Here is an 18,832-nt window from a genome sequence, read left to right on the forward strand (position 1 = left end):
ATCTTTCCTAATTTGAATCTCATTCGATCTTTTATATGGTCACAGACTTTGTATGTTTGGCACAGAAAAAAAAAATCCTGTTTACATAGCGATAGATTGTTTTGTGTTTGCTACAGGTTCAAGCGGGTTTAAACCAGAAGGACCTTTTAAAATTACTACGTTAAAACAAACAACTAACTAAACTAAAAGAAAGGAGTGGGGTCTTCTTCGTGAAATCCTCTGCGCGCTATTAATTGAGAGTTACAATTACGCTGCTCCATCGTTCCTCTTTTGCTTCGCATTCGTGAATTCGCGTCAAACGCTCGGAAAATAAGGGGACTGCCTGCAGTTTATTGTTACTGCTTAAAGGAATTTTAAATATTTACTTCCCTTTCCTTGGTTTAGGTGATTTTAAAATTAAAGAGCTGAAATTACTTCGTATCACAAGCACAGTCGCATCTCTTTGTTTGTGAAATCACTTAAAATCGACGATGGACATGTTTCTGTTTCAGTGATCCGTAAGGCCCGGTTCATACGTCGCATTTCTGCCGTGTCGAATTCAATTCAATTAAGTGCGGCAGAAATGCGACTGTGGATTCATACGTCGCACTTGTGTCGCACTTAATTCAGAATTTATACTGTCGGGTATGTCGGCCAGCGGAAAATGTTTTAAACGTAGAGTATTCAATATGGTGGACGAAAGTACTGAGCGACGAAGGACTTTAATTTTGCTAAAAATTGTCCGCCAATGGAACGAGAAGGAGAAGGCTCACAACGCAGCAGTATGTGTTGCAATATGTTCAGGTTGCATTGGGTCGAGAATGGCCAAGTTTCTTCTTTTTCTTTGGCAGGAACACATTTACGCATGCTCAATACATTAAGATAATGTGTGCATTAGATTCGACACGGCAGAAATTCGACGTCTGAATCGGTGTCGCATTTCTGTCGGATAATGCGACAAGACCAGTCGAACGTGCGGCAGAAATGCGGCAGCCGATTCAGACGTCGAATTTCTGTCGAATTTAATTCGTTGAATTGAATTCGACATGGCAGAAATGCGGCGTATGAACCGGGCCTTAGAAGCATGACCGCTCATATCCCGGACACGCATCCCTGTGACGGCATGTCACAGGGAAGCGTGTTTCAGTATTTTTCCACGCATCTGATCACAGACCCGTGAGAAAATACTGAGAAATGCGTGTTAATCTTTCCAGGAAAAAAAGACAAAAGGTTTTCATGTTACAAAAATACAAGCCACTTACTGATTCCACTTAGCAGTATTAAAAGAAAAAAGAAAAAAAAAAAAAAAAGAATACAACTACGTCGAGAAAGCATGCTCGTTGAAAGAAGACTGGTATTTTAATGATCTTTAATGACAGTCAGGTCTCGAGAAGGTTATGGTAACACAGCTGGATAGACTATATTTATGAATAGCTCAGTGTGTGAAAACTGGATCACGTTGTAAAACAAATATTTTTCACTTTGAAACAATTATGTTATGTCGTTCCTTCCAAAAGAGAGTTAACAGAAGAATAGAATTAAGGTGACTTCTTAGTATCAGACTGGGCTTTCTTCATCAGTTGCATGCGTGACTAGCGCGAGCAACCATTGAGAAGATGGTGGCTTTTTTTGACTTCACGGCTTAGCCCGTCTGAGCAATAAATCGTCATTCTTTGGTAAACGAATATAGTCACGTATAATGTCTCGCTTATTGTGGGTCATCCCATTTCTGTACAAAGAATATGGACCTATTACTATTCTCCTGAAGAAGAAAAAAATGTGTATTTTTCTTCCTAGCAACAAACGCGGACTTAGCAAGAACTTGTGATAAAGTAACAAGTGGCCTAAAGAACACTGCATGCTAGAAGCAAGTGGAGTCACTGTTTGTATTTAGCACAAATGTGGAATTGAAACAGAACTTTACTTATCATACATGACTTTGAAGCAATATTTTGCTTTTTGCAGGCTTATTTTCTCGGCTCTTAAAAGAGTTAAAAGAACGGCTCGAATAGAAATCTCTCTGGGAGCTTACATTGTAAGGAATTTTGAAGTGATTTATTCGTAGGCATTGTGACCTCTTTCGTCCAGCCTAAATTTTCAAATCACATCAGTTACAATGGTTAATTCGTAATCTGGCAAAGTTGAGTTAAACGGAAATTTTGCATGTAACTAGCACGAGCTTGAGAAATTTCGTCCTGCAATTCGTAACTTGCTTTACCTTTGTTTAATAACTTACTTTAGGCTAGGAGCCTTATATAGTAGAGCATCTTGGTTTCCTATCCCTGCCCGATGACACACGATTTCGACCTAAATAAATGAAGTTTCGGTTAGCCTAAATAGCGATCATCGTTAGCACGCACCAATCAGTTAACCCCCTTTAACTTCTGTGACATATTGCATGGTAATTTGTAACTGAAGCGGGATCATTAAGATATTAGAGAAAATATATCATCTCACCGCAGTCCGGTCCCGGCGTTGAAAAATCGATTCTAATGAGATTGTAGGTGACCATGCACTGAATCACAAATCTGTAGCAAATTACGTTTAAGATCCTTCTATTTGGGACAATCAAACTACGAAAGCTGAGGCCTTATGCAATTGAATCAGGTCATCCGAAACATTACCTGAAACCAGCAACAAAAATTCCTTTGAACTACATTCAAAACAGCAAGTCAAACAGCGAGTCAAACAGCCAGTCAAACAGCAAGTCGATTTAGGCGGATTGAGGCCAGAGCGCGAAACGTGACACACGAGCGCGAAGCGCGATCACGAGCGCAACTTGCGAATTGAAATAATAATAATAATAAAAAAATGTATACTTAATTGACCACCTCCCATTGGGGCTATTCAGGACCAATGTAGACAAACAATGATACATAAATACTCAAATAAACACTCGGTTAAGAATCCCAACTGGCGAGAGACAGACCAGTTGGCTATTTACAAGCGCAGCCGAGAATTTGAACTCGGGGCTACCGAGAACAGCATCAGCTAGCGGTCAGAACGGGATATAATCCTAAGACTTACGGATTTCAAATCCGGCGCTCTAACCACTCGGCCACACTGCCTCCACACGCTCCACGCTTGTGTTTCACGCCTCCCCGTGTCCCGACTACCGTACTTCAACTGTAGAGGAGGCGACAGGTCAAATCGGGCCGACGCCGTAGAAATTCGTCACGCCAGAAGAAAGGATTAGGTCTCTTTCCCATCGTCATAACTATTCTGGCCTGCGTAGCAAGCGTTTCCAAAGAAAGACCTATGAACGGGATTTTCGGTGTTTTGCCCTCGCGAAAAATGGGGCGAGAGCCAAAAAAAGATTTTTTACGCGGTAATTCTTTGCTTCCGAACCCCACGAAAACACTTGCTACCCAGGCTATAACTATATATTCTCCAAACTAAAGTAGATTACAATATGAAGCGGCAAACAGCGAACAAATTGTTAAAACACTACCGTGACCGACCGCAATGTGTTTGAATTTCTAGAGCAACGAAAAATACTCTCCCCAGTTTCGCTCGCATCAAGAGACCAAGATGGCGGCCCATCGAACTCAACGATAGATATATACGATCTCACAAAAAAATAGAGGAATTCAATTAATCTAGCCTGTTATCGTCCCTTGCCACAAGTTTCCTGGAGTCGTTTGCCCACGTACGGATCATTAAACTTGCACCAGACATCATGTAAAGCTGCTCTTTTTGGCTAATCGCAACAATTTATTTTAGACTTTCAATTACAAATATAATCACTGATTCATTATCTTTTTTCGTAGGTCCTAGAAATACTTAGCACCTCTCAAAATAATTTATGGAACTTCTACAGAACATCGGTCCTATCCAACTTGCATGGGACATCACGCATCGCTACTTTTTGGCTAATCACAGCATGTTATTTTAGATTTTTAACAACAAATAAAATAAGTTAATCACATTTTAAGAAAGGTCCTGAAAAAATTTAGTTCCTCTTTAAAAAAAAAAAAAACAGAAAAAAGCAATGACTATAACATCTACAAAACATCGGTCGGTTTTAAAATTGACGTATCTTGTATATTTTATTGAATTTATATGAAGACTTTCAGTTACAACCGCCTGATGCAAAGTACAGTAGCACATGAAAGTACACGTGATCCTCAGTAGTTTTCACTTGAACGGTCATAACCTAGGAATTCATCCACAGCACAATAAACAGTACCACATGAAAGTACTTCTCGCTTTCATTTGAATGGTAACACACCAAGGTTTCATCCAAAGACTTTAAAGTAAAAACCACCTTTTATAGCATAAACAGTACAACATGAAAGTATTACTCAGTCGGTCTCATTTGAACGGTAACGCACTAGGGTTTCATCCACAGACTTAAAAATTAGAACCACCTTGTGCGGCATAATAAACAGTACCAAATGAAAGCACTGCTCAATGGCTTTCATTTGTATGGTCACATGCTAAGGTTTCATCGCAGACTTAAGGTCATTCCCCTGTATTGTATTGCGCGCCCTTACTACGCATAATTTATGGCGTCATTAGCGCGCGTTCGTGCACGCGCACATTGAAAACATTGCGGATTTGCCTTGATATTGAGTTCTGTCAGTTGAAAAATGGCTATAGCTCACTAACGAGCTCGGGCATTTTTTTCTAGTCATTTTAATCAGCTAATCATTAGCTTTGCGCGAGAAAAAACATCTGATTTCTATGTTTGAAAATTGAATAAATAAGAAAAATAGCAGCTGCATTGTAGTCTTTTCTATTTTGCAGTTTGATAGCCGTGACAGGCAATTTGGTTCTAATATTTTAACAAGGATTCAGCTGTCTTTCATAATCAAACTGAAAAGGTTTATTTGTGTTCGACACAAGTATTGACTGTAGTTTGAGGCGTGTTTAATTTCATGAGTCTGGGCTCAGAAAGAGTTTACAATAACTTAGAATACGTTCTTGTAATAAACATTAAATAACGCTAAAATGGGACATTTTCAATGCCTCACTGCTCCTTAACAAGCATGGGCACCCCCCCCCCCTTTTTTATTTTATAAGTTAAGTTCTCATATAATAAATATTCATTGGACAAAGTTTGAACAAAAATCTATGTTCAATTTTATTTCAGGGGAATTACCTTAAAAGTTATAACCACTTTGTACCGCATAATAAACAGTACCACATGAAAGTACAGCTCAATAGCCTACACTTGAATGGTCACACACTAGAGATTCATCCACTCATTTAATACACTTAACCAATATAATCAATAGTACCACACAATACTATTACTCACTAACATCTTAACTTTCCGCTGCGTGTGATTTTAGCATCCATTGCTTGCTCTTAAAAGACAGGGCACCCAGCACTTCCATTTGTATGGAAATTGAAACCCGAATAGTCCGTAAGTGTAAGGGTATCTGAAAGACAATAAGCGTTCCGGGGAGTTGGGAATTGCGACATGGACTCCGTGGAAATTGATCCTCGCTGGTGGCACGACCCATGACTCAGGAAACGTCTCCAAGGTATGATGGTCTTTAAGAATGAAGTTGTCCCCTGACGAGGATGGATAGAATTTGTGAAGCATTACCTCTGTTTTGGCGCTAGTTGTCCTATTTGCTGGTATCCACCTCACGAAATCAGCGGTCGCATTCCCAAAGATTGCCATGAAACCATTTGCTTTAATTCCTGATCTCGTCAACTCCGAATAGGCGTTTATGCTCTGTGTTCTTAAAATAAATATATCTGCGTCGTGGTCGTGTGGCAGAATGTCTCCCGTGTGATAAGCACCAAGAAGGGTTCCTGAAACGAAATAGTACCAACAAAAGTAATCTTAAGTCTTTGCTGTCACGTTTTTTTTTTTGAATAATACAGGCTAAACGAATCCGTTAATTACTGCATGTTTAGTCTTTCCACAAAACCTCTATTTTGCCAAGCGAATTTTTAAAGTAAAACCAAGGGATTAGCGTACCCCTCAATATTACATTAATGAATTGATTATTGGAATATTGAACACCGTTGAAAATGGTGAATTTTTTTTTTTCTGACACTAATCGGAGCTACCTGTAAATCACCGCAAATCTGCTTTTTGTTTGGAAAATCCACGGTTCTACATGTTAAGAGTTTCACCTCTGAATTGGTCGGAGAGAGATTTCCGTGCTCATAAATTCGGCCGCGCTGGCTCATTGCCGCCATTTTGAGAGGAAATTGTATTCTCTAAGAAGAAATCGTCTTTTAATTTGAACAATAATTCGCGCCTTTTTTAAAAAACGAATACGAGTTACTTACTTATAACCGCAAAATTACAGACCCGCGAAAAGTGTTTTCGCGGCAATGAATCACCCGTAATCTAATACCTGCTATTTAGTTCTTTATCAAAGGAGAACGGAAGGTAAAAAACGAAGTTATCGTTGCATATTTGCAACAGAGCAAATAGTTTGTTTTGAGTAAAAATTGCAGTATTTGTCCATATTTGTCCTTTCTTAACGCGTTTTGACTGGAAAATTGCTCACGACATTCATACTATGTAGGTCCGCCATTTTGACCGCCATGTTGAAGGCTGGGCTGCATGGCATGACGTCATTGCGCTCACTTGCGTTCGCGCCAAATTTAATTTTTTTGCTCGGATGGAAAATGGTTCACTGCATTGCCGTAGGCTGTTCCAATAGATCACCTAGAGATTCTAAAAGAGGAATAAGCTTTCATCGCCTTCCTTTAAAAGATAAAGGCCTTTTAAGCAAATGGCTTGCTCAGATAAAGAGAGAAAATTTGCCCCAAATGAAGCACTGCCACGTCTGTTCCGAACACTTTGAGCCCACGTGTTTTGCAAGTGAGTACCGACTAGATATTTTGCCAGACAATTTAAGCAGACGTCGCTTAAAAGAGGATGCCGTTCCAATTTTGTTTCAACACACAAAAAAGTTAAGCCTAAGGCCGTCCAGCGAGCGCCGAAGAAATAGAGCTCTACACGAAGAGGTAAGTCATGTATTCGCGGTATAAAACTGACTCTACTGATATGACCTGACGTGACCTTTTGGCCGCCGTGTTACTTTTCTGGCAAGCAAGCTTTAAACAAATTATCCTTCGTTCACAAAATTGTATTTGCTATTTTAGGCCCTCAATCAAATACTGGATGCTTGTGATAGTAATTCGCAAGAGTCGGGCCAATCCAGAGCGAAAGTCGCGCAGCCTTTTCAAGATGCAAATGTCACGACTTCTGCGGTTCCTGATTACAATGTCAGTCAGACTTTCGGTGACAAAGAAAAACCACAAAGGAAGAGGAGAAAACTACCTATTTCAAAGATAGTTTTGGTGGATGCCTCTACTGACACTGAAATAACAATGGTGGACCAAACTTGTCAAACAGATTTACCTTTTGTTGTGCATTCACCTCATAAATTTAAATCCATTCCCTTAGCAGACGTTCGTCACGCTGTAGCGAATGACACAGCTATGCCGCTCTCTTAAGTGATTCCCCTGTTGTGCCCGCTAAGCAAGTCCCTAGGGTTTCTGGCAAAGATTTTCCAGAATGCAAGAGGACGTTGGATTTCTCCGAAATTGACACATCGGATTTTCCTCAAATTGACTGCCAAGAAGAGGAAATTGAAGATGAGTGGATTCCATCCGATGTTTCAGATCATGAAGAATCGGACATGTCGGACCTAAGTGATTATGAAGTTAGCGAATTTAGTGAAAGTTTCGACTTTGAAGACGAGGATTTCGATATAAAAACTGAAATTCGTGACGATGACGAGGAAAAGGAGTCCACGAACTGGCTTAACGAAGATTGCGGTGATCTTCACCAAGAGCGAAAGTTCTTGGTATTTGAAAGCAAACTAAAAGAGCTTTTTTCTCGTCACGTGCACTGTCCAAACTGTGGACGGAACTTGGAAAAAGCATCATTAAAAACCAAGGGGTCTCTTGCGACTATTGAATGCCTTGGTTGCTGTGATCAACCATTACGATGGCAAACACAGCCGTTTGTAAGTTCAATGGCCGCTGGAAATTTGCTGTTCAGCGCTGGAATTCTATTTACCGGCAACGATTACAGCAATATTGCTAGTTTTACAAAGGCAACCAACGTCCAATTTTTTAGCCAGAGAAATTTTAGCTCTACTCAGAAAAAGTACCTCTTCCCCATTGTTAACAAAAAATTTGCTGAGCATCAAGTGGATATTCTTAACGAAGTGAGAAACACCGAGGTTGTAGCAGGAGGTGATGGTCGCTGTGACAGCCCAGGCCACTCGGCTAAATACGGCACGTACAGCATTGTGAACACAGCTTCATCTAAAGTTCTTGACTTCTCTCTGGTCCAGGTAACAGAGGTCAAAAATTCAAATGCGATGGAGCTGGAGGGCCTAAAACGTTGCCTAGATCACCTACAACGGGAACAAGTGGCTATTGCAAAGCTTGCTACAGGTAGGCACGTGCAAGTCAGAGCGCACATGAAAAAAGAGAGGCCGCACATCAAACACAACTTCGATGTTTGGCATTTAGCAAAGTCTATTCAGAAGAAGCTATCAAAAAAGGCTCAATCAAAGCCATGTGCGACATTGAAACCCTGGATACACTCCATCATAACTCACCTCTGGTGGTGTGCAAAAACCTCGCAGGGCAATTCTACCGACTGTGTGGAACGATGGAAATCCATCGTTTACCACACGGCTAATATCCACCACTGGGACGGATGTCAGCATTTCCACCAGTGTGCACACCCACCCATCCCAAGAGAAACAGAGAGAAGGAAAGACTTGTTAAAGGTTGGAAGCCCTGCTCATGACACCCTGAAGGAGGTAGCCTTGAACAAGTCGCTTCTAAACGACATCGGCATGCTAGCCGAGTTTATCCACACTGGCGTTTTAGAAATGTACCATGGCCTCATGGCAAAGAAGTACTGCCAAAAAGTGCAACACTACTCATATGATGGCATGAGGGCTCGCACTCAGTTAGCTGTTCTTGACCACAACCACAATGTAGAAAGGAGCCAAGGCCAAACCAAGGAGGGTGCAAAGAAACACAAATTTGTCTCCCCCAAGGGAAGTGTTGGGTGGATTGCAAAGCCGCAATACGAGGAAAAATCGTACGCATTTTTTAATGATTTAATGGTTTCTCTCCTTGCATTCAAGAAAGGTGACATTGAAGTTCCCCTGCTACCTCCCAAACCCGCCGCCGCGAACATCGCTCCAACCCCCAGGCCACCCAAGAACGACTTGCTAGAGAAGCACAGATCTCGTTTTAATACAGGAAACTAACTGAATGATTTATATTTAATTTCTAACAATCTCCTGTATCCAGGATAATTCCACTTCTGAGTAACTTTCATCATGGGTGCGAAAGCCCGTGTAATTCCCATCTGCGTTTGGATACACGGCTCGTATTGCTTTCACTACACAAGCAGGGATTACTTTTCTCACGTATCTCCCCAGTCTGTCATGTACCCACCAAGTAAACTGGTGGTAAGCTGCGTAACGATAATTGCTGCAAAAAGAAAACATACGAATGAAACGTGTATTGCAAAATCTTTTCAAATTTGCTCAAGCTATGATGGAAAGGAAGGCTGAAAGGTCATTGCAATTGCCGTGACAATTTGCTATCACCCGCTGATCGGGGTGTAGCTACACAGAACTGTCAGTCGCTTCTGTTTATTAATTTCATTTCGTAGAACCTACAGGAAATTTAGGCAATGGCCGTGTGTGTAAAATGTAGTCGACTGAGTTCAATGAACGAATAATTCTTTCACTAAGTCTACAGTTACTAAAACGATTCGTGTAGTTTAGCTACTTATATCTTTCAAAATTGTGTTGCAGTATTGATAGGGCTAATCAAGTATCTCAAACTGAATTTTGTATTATAATGACAATTAAACGTTTTAACATCCTTACAGAATTTGTGACATACAGAGTGCCTGTGGCAAATTGATCTAATCTACATCATCCCAGGAAAAGAGCAAAACGATTAACAATGTTGGAGATGTGGTACGTACACATTAGCAAGTTCCCGTGGCGCTCGTATGCCACGCGCCTGACTCAAACCAACAATGGCCGTCTCCAACACTTCTCTTCGCAAGCATACAGTTTCGAAATCAGGATGACGACTTATACAGCGAATAGGGGGATCGTCCTCTAAATCTAAGTCATATAATAAAAAAGCAGCAATGACAAATGGAAAACAAATGGCTGGGTTTTCATAAGCGAAAATACAAGGACTAAATCAAAACAGTGAATGAATCGTTTCATGAAATTTATCATCCTTCTAATCAACAATATTTCACCTGATATTTTTGTCATGGCTTCTTCGATCTCTTGGCAGCAAACGCACTCTCTCTCCTGCTGATTTTCCCAGTTTTCACAATGCTCGCAATTACACCAAGAGGTATTTCCCCTCCTTGCAAGCTCGTTCTGGCCGTCAGCTGTATTTTCTCCATCGGAATCCGAGAAATTTCGCATGGGTTCGAAGGAATAGGGTTCAAACTCAGCCATATTTTGTAACTGTATTATCAAGCGTTCTGTTGTCCCAAACTATACACAATATAGCTGCGAAAATCCGCGACTAATCACGACTAATGAAGGGCGAGAACACCAAAACATAGCACGCGGAGGCGAGCACGCAAAGTAGAAAAGAAAGCTTGAGCGCTTTGACGTCACGAGATGGCGGACGGTAATCCTTATTTGGAAGTAACCGGAAGAGAATGCTAACAAAATGGCGGATGTTCAATTCTGGCGAGTACTCTTAGTTTTCTATTTGATTTGCACTGAAATACGAACTTTTTTCAATCGATTCTTTGTAATTTACGTTCTTTCTACAATTTCAGATCATTTCAAAAATTATACCCTGTAGCTTTCCGTTCTCCTTTAATCCACGTTTACGTCACTAGTAAAGGGCTTATAGACTTTGTCCTGTATTCTGTATAGCTCTGCTTTATTTAGTCAAGTGTCCAAGTGAATATACGAAAGATCATAAATTTGAACTGCGGAGAAAGGTATGAAGATATGATTGATCATCGCAGTTATATTTATCGTGAAATTAAAGCCTGAAAAAAGTTCAGACTTGAACGGGATTCGAACCTATGACCTCTGCGGTACCGGCGCAGTGCTTTACCAACTGAGCTTTCAAGCCAACTGGGTAGTGAGTTCGTAATATACCCATAGGTGGTGAAGACTACAAGTGAATATATGAAAGAGATCATACATTTGAACATATATTTGACACTCGAACAAGTATCAATGCAATTAACTATCGATGAGGAAAACTATAATCATTTGCGCCAATTCTGAAACTAAGTATAAATGTTCATTATAAAATAAAGATCAGTATTCTGACAAATCTCGCGAAATTTAGTTTATTTTCGCGTATTTTATAGACAAATTTAGGCCCCGCAAAATTACTCCCTCGAAAATAAGTAGCAATAAAGCATACACGTGTACGTGCGAACGTATCTTAAGGTCTTAAGGTTACAGTATATCTTCAGGGGTGTCTCGCGTGCAAGCGATGTAGCGCGTGCAGTTTAAGCGGTAGATACCTAAACCCCCTATATCAAATTAAAGCTTAAAACAACAACCTTTTCCTCGACAAATTAAAGCTTATAGAGCTGGCTATCAAACTATACCAAGAATTTTGAATAAATTGAATTTCCGAATTTTTCACGACCACTGAATGCGAGCGCCCGAATCACCTTTCGAAAGCTACAAGTCAAAGCGAATTTCGTTTTTCGCCAACTTAATTTTTTTCCTCGGTTTCACCGCCCAAAGCGCTTAAAAAACGTGTCTGCGTTTTGGCATATTCAATTGCAGTAAAAAGTTAAAGAACATTTTCGAAATAGGATTAAAAAAATGTGGAGTGATCGTACAAAAATCGCTCTCGAAGAAAAGGTATTTCGAAATTAACAATTCCCAATTTTGAGGGCAATTGAGCAAATTCCCTTTGAGTTGTAACTCTTTAAAGTGTTTGCTTCAAGTGAAAAAAAAATTTATTCGAGAAAACAGCTCTAAGAAAAATCTTCTGCTTCGTAAACAAACTCCGCCCACAAACGCCTTCAACTGGGTTCTCAGATAACTGAGCCAATCAGTGCAGGAAAAGCTTACTACCGTTAACCTCCTTGTAAAATTTACGCGCGAATCTCTAAAAAGCTCTTGTGTTTCGCAATGCGCTCAAGGAACCAAAGGCGGAGAGATAATTTTTCTGTAGCTCGGTTTTTTTTGAAGCTGGTCTCGCTAAATGGGGAAGGCTAAAAAGGATACAAACGCTAGAGTGACTGAGCGAAGAAAGCAAACAAAAGAAAGCGCGGGAGCAACTGTGTGTGGTCAACTGTGCATGAATAATATTTCAAATGGTCTCAATGAGTCCGGCGATTCGCCGATATCGGACTCATCAGAAGAGTCTCTGTTAGCATCCCTGTTATTGCTGTCAAGTTCCGAAATTTTTACAGAACCTTTTTTTACTCTTACCACGAATATTTTGCCCGCCTTATTCGATAGCTATAGCTTCATCCGCGTGGCGAGCTTTCGCTTCTTCACTCATTGATGTATTTTCATTCGTTCTTTGCTGTTTTGGCTTTTTCGAACTGGTCCATGGTTTTAACGTGGTCTATGTTTACTTATAACTTAATAGAGTTACACCTAATACCAAAAATACTGGGAGTCAGAACAACTATGCTGTTCAACTGAGTAGTCAATTCGTGACATCCATACAGGTAATTCCCGCGTAAATCGTCTCGGTTGATTGCATACGCACCATAGGGCTGTCAATCAAGAGGTAAACTTTTACTTCCGGTGAAGCGTAAAACCGCAATTTGTCCGTCAATATTAAGCCTTTTTCAATTTTTTTTGTCACGAAATAGAGATTATTCCTCGACCACTACTTTGACCCAAAAATCCAAATTTGAAGAAAATTTTCGACCCGAAGGTATACTGTAACCTTAATATCACAATTAATTCTATTCTAATTAGAAGCATAAACAGCAACTCACCATAGTCGAGCCAATACTGAACACCAGACTTGTCAAACACCCTCGAGATATTCTGCACCATAATCCTCAAATTTTGACGTTTTTCATCAGTTAAATAACACTCGTCATTATAGCCACCACTCGCAGATGGAAGAATAACCAGGTGGAGACTAACAAGAACTACGAGCAAGATGATTAACATGACTGTCAATCCTTTGTTTGTTAGGTTGCGTTGTCTTCGAGGTGCCAACTTACAGCAAAACATGCTCGGCTTGATTTTCTGGTCATCAGTCTTTGATATGATGAACTCAGAATGCTTCGCAACAGCTTTGACGAAATAACGCGGGGAACAATATTGTATTATTCAAAGCAAAACATGTTGAGACAGGCGTATTTTGTAGCTGGTGGTTTTGTCTCTCTCACTTGGATCCTGGCTTCGAATGCTCATCTGCATGCAGCGAATCCTGCATATAGAAATAAGGAGTCTAATTAGTAACCGGATGCATCATTAAAAAAAGAATTCATTCTTTAAGAGTAGTCTTTCTTTAGACACACAACATTCGCAGATATCACTGCTTCAAGGCTGCCCTACCGTCTCCATATCGATGAGATCTCTTGCAAGGAATTACAAAAATACTGTAAATGTGAAAAATTAGTCGTCGTGGTTCACGTTCTACAGAGAACGCAGAATTTGGTCATTCACGTTGTTGTTTTGCAGAGGACAGCAAAGAAATGCACCAAGAATCATAACGCACGTGCACAGCCATTGTTATCCTCATTAAACCTTTTGTTTAGCGACGTTGCCGTGGCCGTTGCCGTTGCCGTTGCCGTTGCCGTCGTGCTTTTCTCAATTAAGCTCCCTACTTGTAGTATAGAAGGAGTGACAGTCGTAGCTTTGACGATGATTTTCTCCAGCAGTGACAGGATATTCAGCAATTACTCAAGAACATAGTCGGTATTTGGGCCGGATAGGTGAAGACTCTTCGAAAAACGACGAGGACTAATCGGGGAATCAATGATATAACTTTAAAATTTCTCTAGTATACACCGTAAACGTAATGTGGTTTTTCTGTTATGGTGATGCAGTGGTTTCGATTTCGATTCCGAGAATCGTGCGGTATGGTGGCCGACATCGGAGTGGAGGACTGAAAAGAGAAAATCTCCCCTGACATGTCGCGCTTTGAATAACCAAAACTTACTAAGGTCTCCAATTATTATGATACTTAGATAACATGGAATGTAATGAAAACAATAAAGCTTTGTGATCTTGTGATACCAAAAGAAACGGAAGCAAACTAAACACGGGCAAGTCACGCAATCTTTTATCAAAGTGAGTCTGACGCAAATGACCATGAAGCGATTGCTTCGAAGATTCGTCCACCGTTGTGAGAATCGCTTGGCATTTCTGAAAGATCGTAAAATAATCTCAGGAGGTCCCATTGCTAAGTTGTTCCGTCGAAATTGTACAAAAATTTCGGGCTATGACTCCGACTATAAATTGTAGATGTCGAGAATAGGCCGGGCCGAGGACATGGCGATTTTAATTTAGTATACTCATACTCAACCTCAAAAATTCTGAATTAAATAGGAAACCAAAAACGAAATCGGTATCCCTTAGATTTTCCAAACAATCATAGATTGTTTAAGAGCTTCAATATGGCATTCCGTGGAAAATGTGTCAAAATTTCAGACCGGCTGGCAGGCTATAAGCAACTCCATGCAAAAGCCGTACCCGATTACCGGGTATATGATCGAAGAATTGCCTTAACCAAACAACTGACAGCTAATGAAAGAAAGAAGACGTTTTACTCGAGCGAAACGCTTCAATACTACAAATGCATCAGCGTTGCGTAGGACTAGAGAAATGTACCTTAAGCTTGGGAATCATTTCCCAAAGTTCGCTCTCGAGTACAAGAACAGTGGTACAGCTTTAAAATTAATAGGGTACTTTTTGTACTCTCTATAAACTCAGTGTTATTCAATGTTACCTTTAAAAAGACCTCCCGGCCCGAGGAGCGTGTTTTTCCTTTCGAATCAAATTGAAAGCGCGATTCTATAACCGCATGATATTTTCCGCGTTGGGGTATCTGTGTGGTATGCTAATTTGATTCGTTGCCACATGGTATAAGCAGTCCGGAATATCCCGATATATTAGGACGGCTGTGTTGTCACGAAACTCACGTTTCAACCATTGCGAATGCGTGTTTTGGCTGGAGTGTTGTGTTTCACAACAAACCAAGAGATTCAAAATGGCGGACAAAGAGAGTCGCTAATACTTTCCAATGCCATGAACGCGGGCCCTCAGGAGGTGTATATTTATCTCGAATTGGGTTAAATACTGTCCAAATAATAAAATGTAAGGAAAGTTTGTGTTCGCGTTCCATGTCACAGACAATTCCGCCCAGATAACGATTATCCTCGGACCGAAGGAAGCATTACGGAACGCAATGCGGGCTAAGTTTGACGAGCTGCAGTTATCATTCTTTGGAAAGAGACGGTACAATCGGTAAGCATCTTTACTCTGCATTTTTCTAAGCACAGAAATGATCGATATGAGAATTGAGGCTTTCCTCTTATCTAGGGATTATTGGGCCGAAATCGACAGCACGCGCGTGTTCTTATATGCCAGCAAAGATAAATTGTGAATGTCCAAAATGTTATACATTTTGGCTAAATCGAGGAAATGAAATCAAAATTGAAGCAGAATTTTCAATAACGCATACGAGTGAGACATTCTTGTTCTTTTATACAAAATAAACTAAGCTAGAAAAATAGTGTTGTCAGATGCATAGATAGTCAAAAATTCCGTTAATATATTCTTTGTAAATCTGAAATTTCTCCATTTTGGTATTTGTCTCAAATATTTCTTGTATCTATTTGTTGCTGTGCTAAAAGATATCATGTCTGATTTCCACATTTAAATTATGAAAGTTTACATATAATTGTTGACTTTAACAAGTTATTTACCCAAAAATATCCAATATATAATTCCTGGACAGGTTGACAATGGAGCATTGACAATCCATCCACATGTTCTAAGGTTTTATTATATATTTATTTAAACTGATACAAAACAAACTCAGTCTTGAAAGTAAAATCCATTTTATTTTACTCACTTTTTACGTACTCTCAACCTTGAATTTGCCTCTTGGCAGAATGCAGGACCTGAAACAAATCACAAGCGCTTAGAAGATTATTACATTGCTCACAGATGTCAATATTATTACAAATGTATTTTTCGTTTTAAAATATGAATTTATTTTGAATTTAGTTACCACATTAGTTCTCAGTAAATAATTAAGAGAGTGCCCTCAAGTGGTCTGATGACTCATATGTTTTCTATTTTTTATTACATATTCTTAAGCAAACTGAAATGTTTCCTGTTCACAATCAATTAATGTTTTGCATTAGTTTCACAATTAGTAACGTTCAACACTCAACACTACATTCTAAACTCTTGTCCTTTTTCAGTCTTTGCTTTCATAATAATTATTTTGCAAAAATATTACTTTCTGGTACATTCAAGCTTCATGGGGAGGTGAAAAGAATCATCATCTACTAGGAACAGCTGCAGTGTGTATAGGTTTTAAAAAAATGCCAAAAAAGAGTACAATGCCCCCTACAAACCTTAACTTAAATGTTTGCATGGCCCTCAAACGTCTGGTAAATGAGCACAAACAATCTCCTCTACCCTTTGTGCCATTCCTTGGGATACCGATAGAATCATTTACAGGGAATCACTGCACTACCCCTGGCTTGTCTGTTTCGCTGCCACCTCTGTGCTGTAGGTGGTTTTCAACAGGCTGTTGGCTCTCCAGTGATACAACTGGGGTACACATTCGGTGAATCCACCAACACAGAGACCTCCCGCCCAAATTTGTTTAATTTCGTCCGCGTACTTAGCGACGTCTTCTTTCCTCTCTTTTCCATTTTTTCCTCACAAACTCGGTAAAGTGCCTCGAGCAGTCGAGTATGCTCTTCCATGTACTTAAGAGAGAAAAATTGAAAACAACTGTCATAAAAATGAAGGAACAATGCATTACTCAAGCCTTATAACAACAGCGGTTCAAGTACACTTGTAGGGCCTCAAATTCAAAGAGAGTTTACAAAATACTGGCGTTGTTTACAACCGTGGAATTTGGCCTGATGAAACTTTAACAACACTAGAACCAGTAAAAAATATAAACAGCTCAATTCAAAAAAACTTAAATACTAGAAAATAACACCTACTCTTAATATTTGACCACAAAATCGCGTGTACATCGTCGCTTGACACCAAAAAAACTGAATGATTAGAAGACAGTTCACGTTCTCTCACTACCAAAATGGCCGCTTATTCTCCTTCTCAACGTTTGGTCGCAAAAAAGTCCCGTTTAATGCTGGCTAGAGTCTATGCGAGACTGGAAACAACATACTTTCTTTGTCCGCATGAAAAGTCCGCCATTTTCCCTGCTAACAATAGCTTCGTGACGTCATGGCTGTCCTAATATATCGGGATATTCCGGACTGATAAGCGCAGACTAGACGTACTGCCTCTGCATAAATTATGCTTATTAGACCTTTATTTAGTCCCTTGGTTGAAGCGTAACACAACACTGCCCCGTGTGTCACACATTTGTGCTATCATTAAAAATACGCAAACTAGCGTATTTCCGGCTGTTGCTTCTTTCCGCCCATAGATACCTTAAATAGACGCTGAGGTAATCTTACTTGCAGTTTTGAAACCTACATTGCCAGCTGACTTCAACAGGACAGTCATGGCGGTATTTACCCCGGCGGTATTTCTTAATTTCTCGATGCTTTCTCGATGCTCCTTCTGTGCGTTCTTCAAAGACTGCACAGACTATAAACACGACTCATGGACCTGTCAGCGGGTTCGTAACAGTTCTAGGCTAAGGGTCGAACAAGACTGTCATCCGCTGCTTGGGAATCCCTTCGCCAATGTAAAGCGGAACTTAACGTGGACAACGACTTGTGAGTCTGCGAGCCCGAGCCTGGAGCTGTGAGTCTCTTTTTGCGAGCCTCGAAAGATTCCCACAAAAAAACAAACAAACAAACAAACAAACAAACAAAAAAACAAACAAAAAAACAAAAACGGGCATAATGCCCTTATGTTTTATTCCTTTTTGAGAATTCCCTACATAATATAAGTGAAGAGAAGTAGGGCAATGAACCGGTTTGTCAAAAATAGAACGGCAAATTCGGTCGGACCGGTCCGACCGCAATATTTAGGTCGGAGGGAACCGAAACGGACCTTCCCATTTGACTTTCGACCGAAACGTCCGGAATTTTTGGCATAATGGAAAACACCCACAGTCTTCATGTGTCGGTGCACTTTAGCATAGCAAGTGAGCTAGGTAATGGAGAGTTCCTTTTTTAAAAAGTTATTTCTATCAATTACGCAGATATTTTAGGACGGACATTTTTCCCATCTTGCTTTTGAATTACCAGACTTTGGTAGCTGGACGCGAGGGAAACTTTTGCTACTCTTTAATTAGTTTGCAAGGAGTTGTGATATTTTTCAGCTGGGCAAATTGTACTGACTTTCACTGAGCGAAGTTTCGCGTTATAGCGAAATGAAGGGTCAATGAAGTACATAAATGATTTATACTCCAGCGAGATTGTCGGGATTTAAGCAAACTTTAAACGAAACTGATGTGTAAATTTGGTTAAAAACCAACTTCGGCTTTTGTTGTTGTTGTTGTTGTTGTTGTTTTTTTTTTGTTTTGTTTTTGTTTTATGGCCGGGCGGATGGGTTTTATCCCCAAACTATTGAATTGCTCGAAATAAGCGGTCGTCCTGTCGTTCGATTTTACCGGGGAACCATTAAAAAAAATTAAGAGCCTGGTTTCCCGAGAGACAAAGCAATGGACAACTGGCAAGCAAAAAACAAATATATGAATCTTTCATGGCGGTGCTTGATTAATGTTCTAGAGTATAATC

At 40.1% G+C, this 18,832-nt stretch overlaps 2 protein-coding genes across 7 annotated transcripts; both read right to left on the bottom strand.

Moving 5' to 3' along the window:
* Positions 1-1,058: 1,058 nt before the first annotated feature.
* On the bottom strand, positions 1,059-18,481 carry LOC145495554 (ribitol 5-phosphate transferase FKRP-like). 6 transcript variants are annotated; one of them, XR_014050436.1, is made up of 6 exons: positions 16,517-18,479; positions 16,006-16,054; positions 12,911-13,353; positions 2,604-5,748; positions 2,437-2,507; positions 1,059-2,286 (listed from the first exon to the last, which is right to left on the bottom strand). XR_014050436.1 is itself a non-coding variant. In XM_081475192.1 (5 exons), the coding sequence occupies exons 3-5, from the start codon at positions 13,152-13,154 to the stop codon at positions 2,212-2,214; spliced, it is 531 nt and encodes a 176-aa protein (XP_081331318.1). In that variant the 5' UTR covers positions 13,155-13,353; positions 16,006-16,054; positions 16,517-18,481; the 3' UTR covers positions 1,059-2,211. The 6 variants fall into 6 exon arrangements, 2 of the variants coding, with proteins under 2 accessions (XP_081331318.1, XP_081331317.1); XR_014050437.1 differs by lacking the exon at positions 2,437-2,507 and having other exon boundaries at positions 3,007-5,748; XR_014050435.1 differs by lacking the exon at positions 2,437-2,507.
* On the bottom strand, positions 9,901-10,424 carry LOC145495565 (uncharacterized). The gene is made up of 2 exons (XM_081475208.1): positions 10,217-10,424; positions 9,901-10,073 (listed from the first exon to the last, which is right to left on the bottom strand). The coding sequence occupies exons 1-2, from the start codon at positions 10,422-10,424 to the stop codon at positions 9,901-9,903; spliced, it is 381 nt and encodes a 126-aa protein (XP_081331334.1).
* Positions 18,482-18,832: the final 351 nt, after the last annotated feature.

Source organism: Orbicella franksi, chromosome 8 (assembly GCF_964199315.1).
Source record: "Orbicella franksi chromosome 8, jaOrbFran1.1, whole genome shotgun sequence".
Taxonomy (NCBI): Eukaryota; Metazoa; Cnidaria; class Anthozoa; order Scleractinia; family Merulinidae; genus Orbicella; species Orbicella franksi.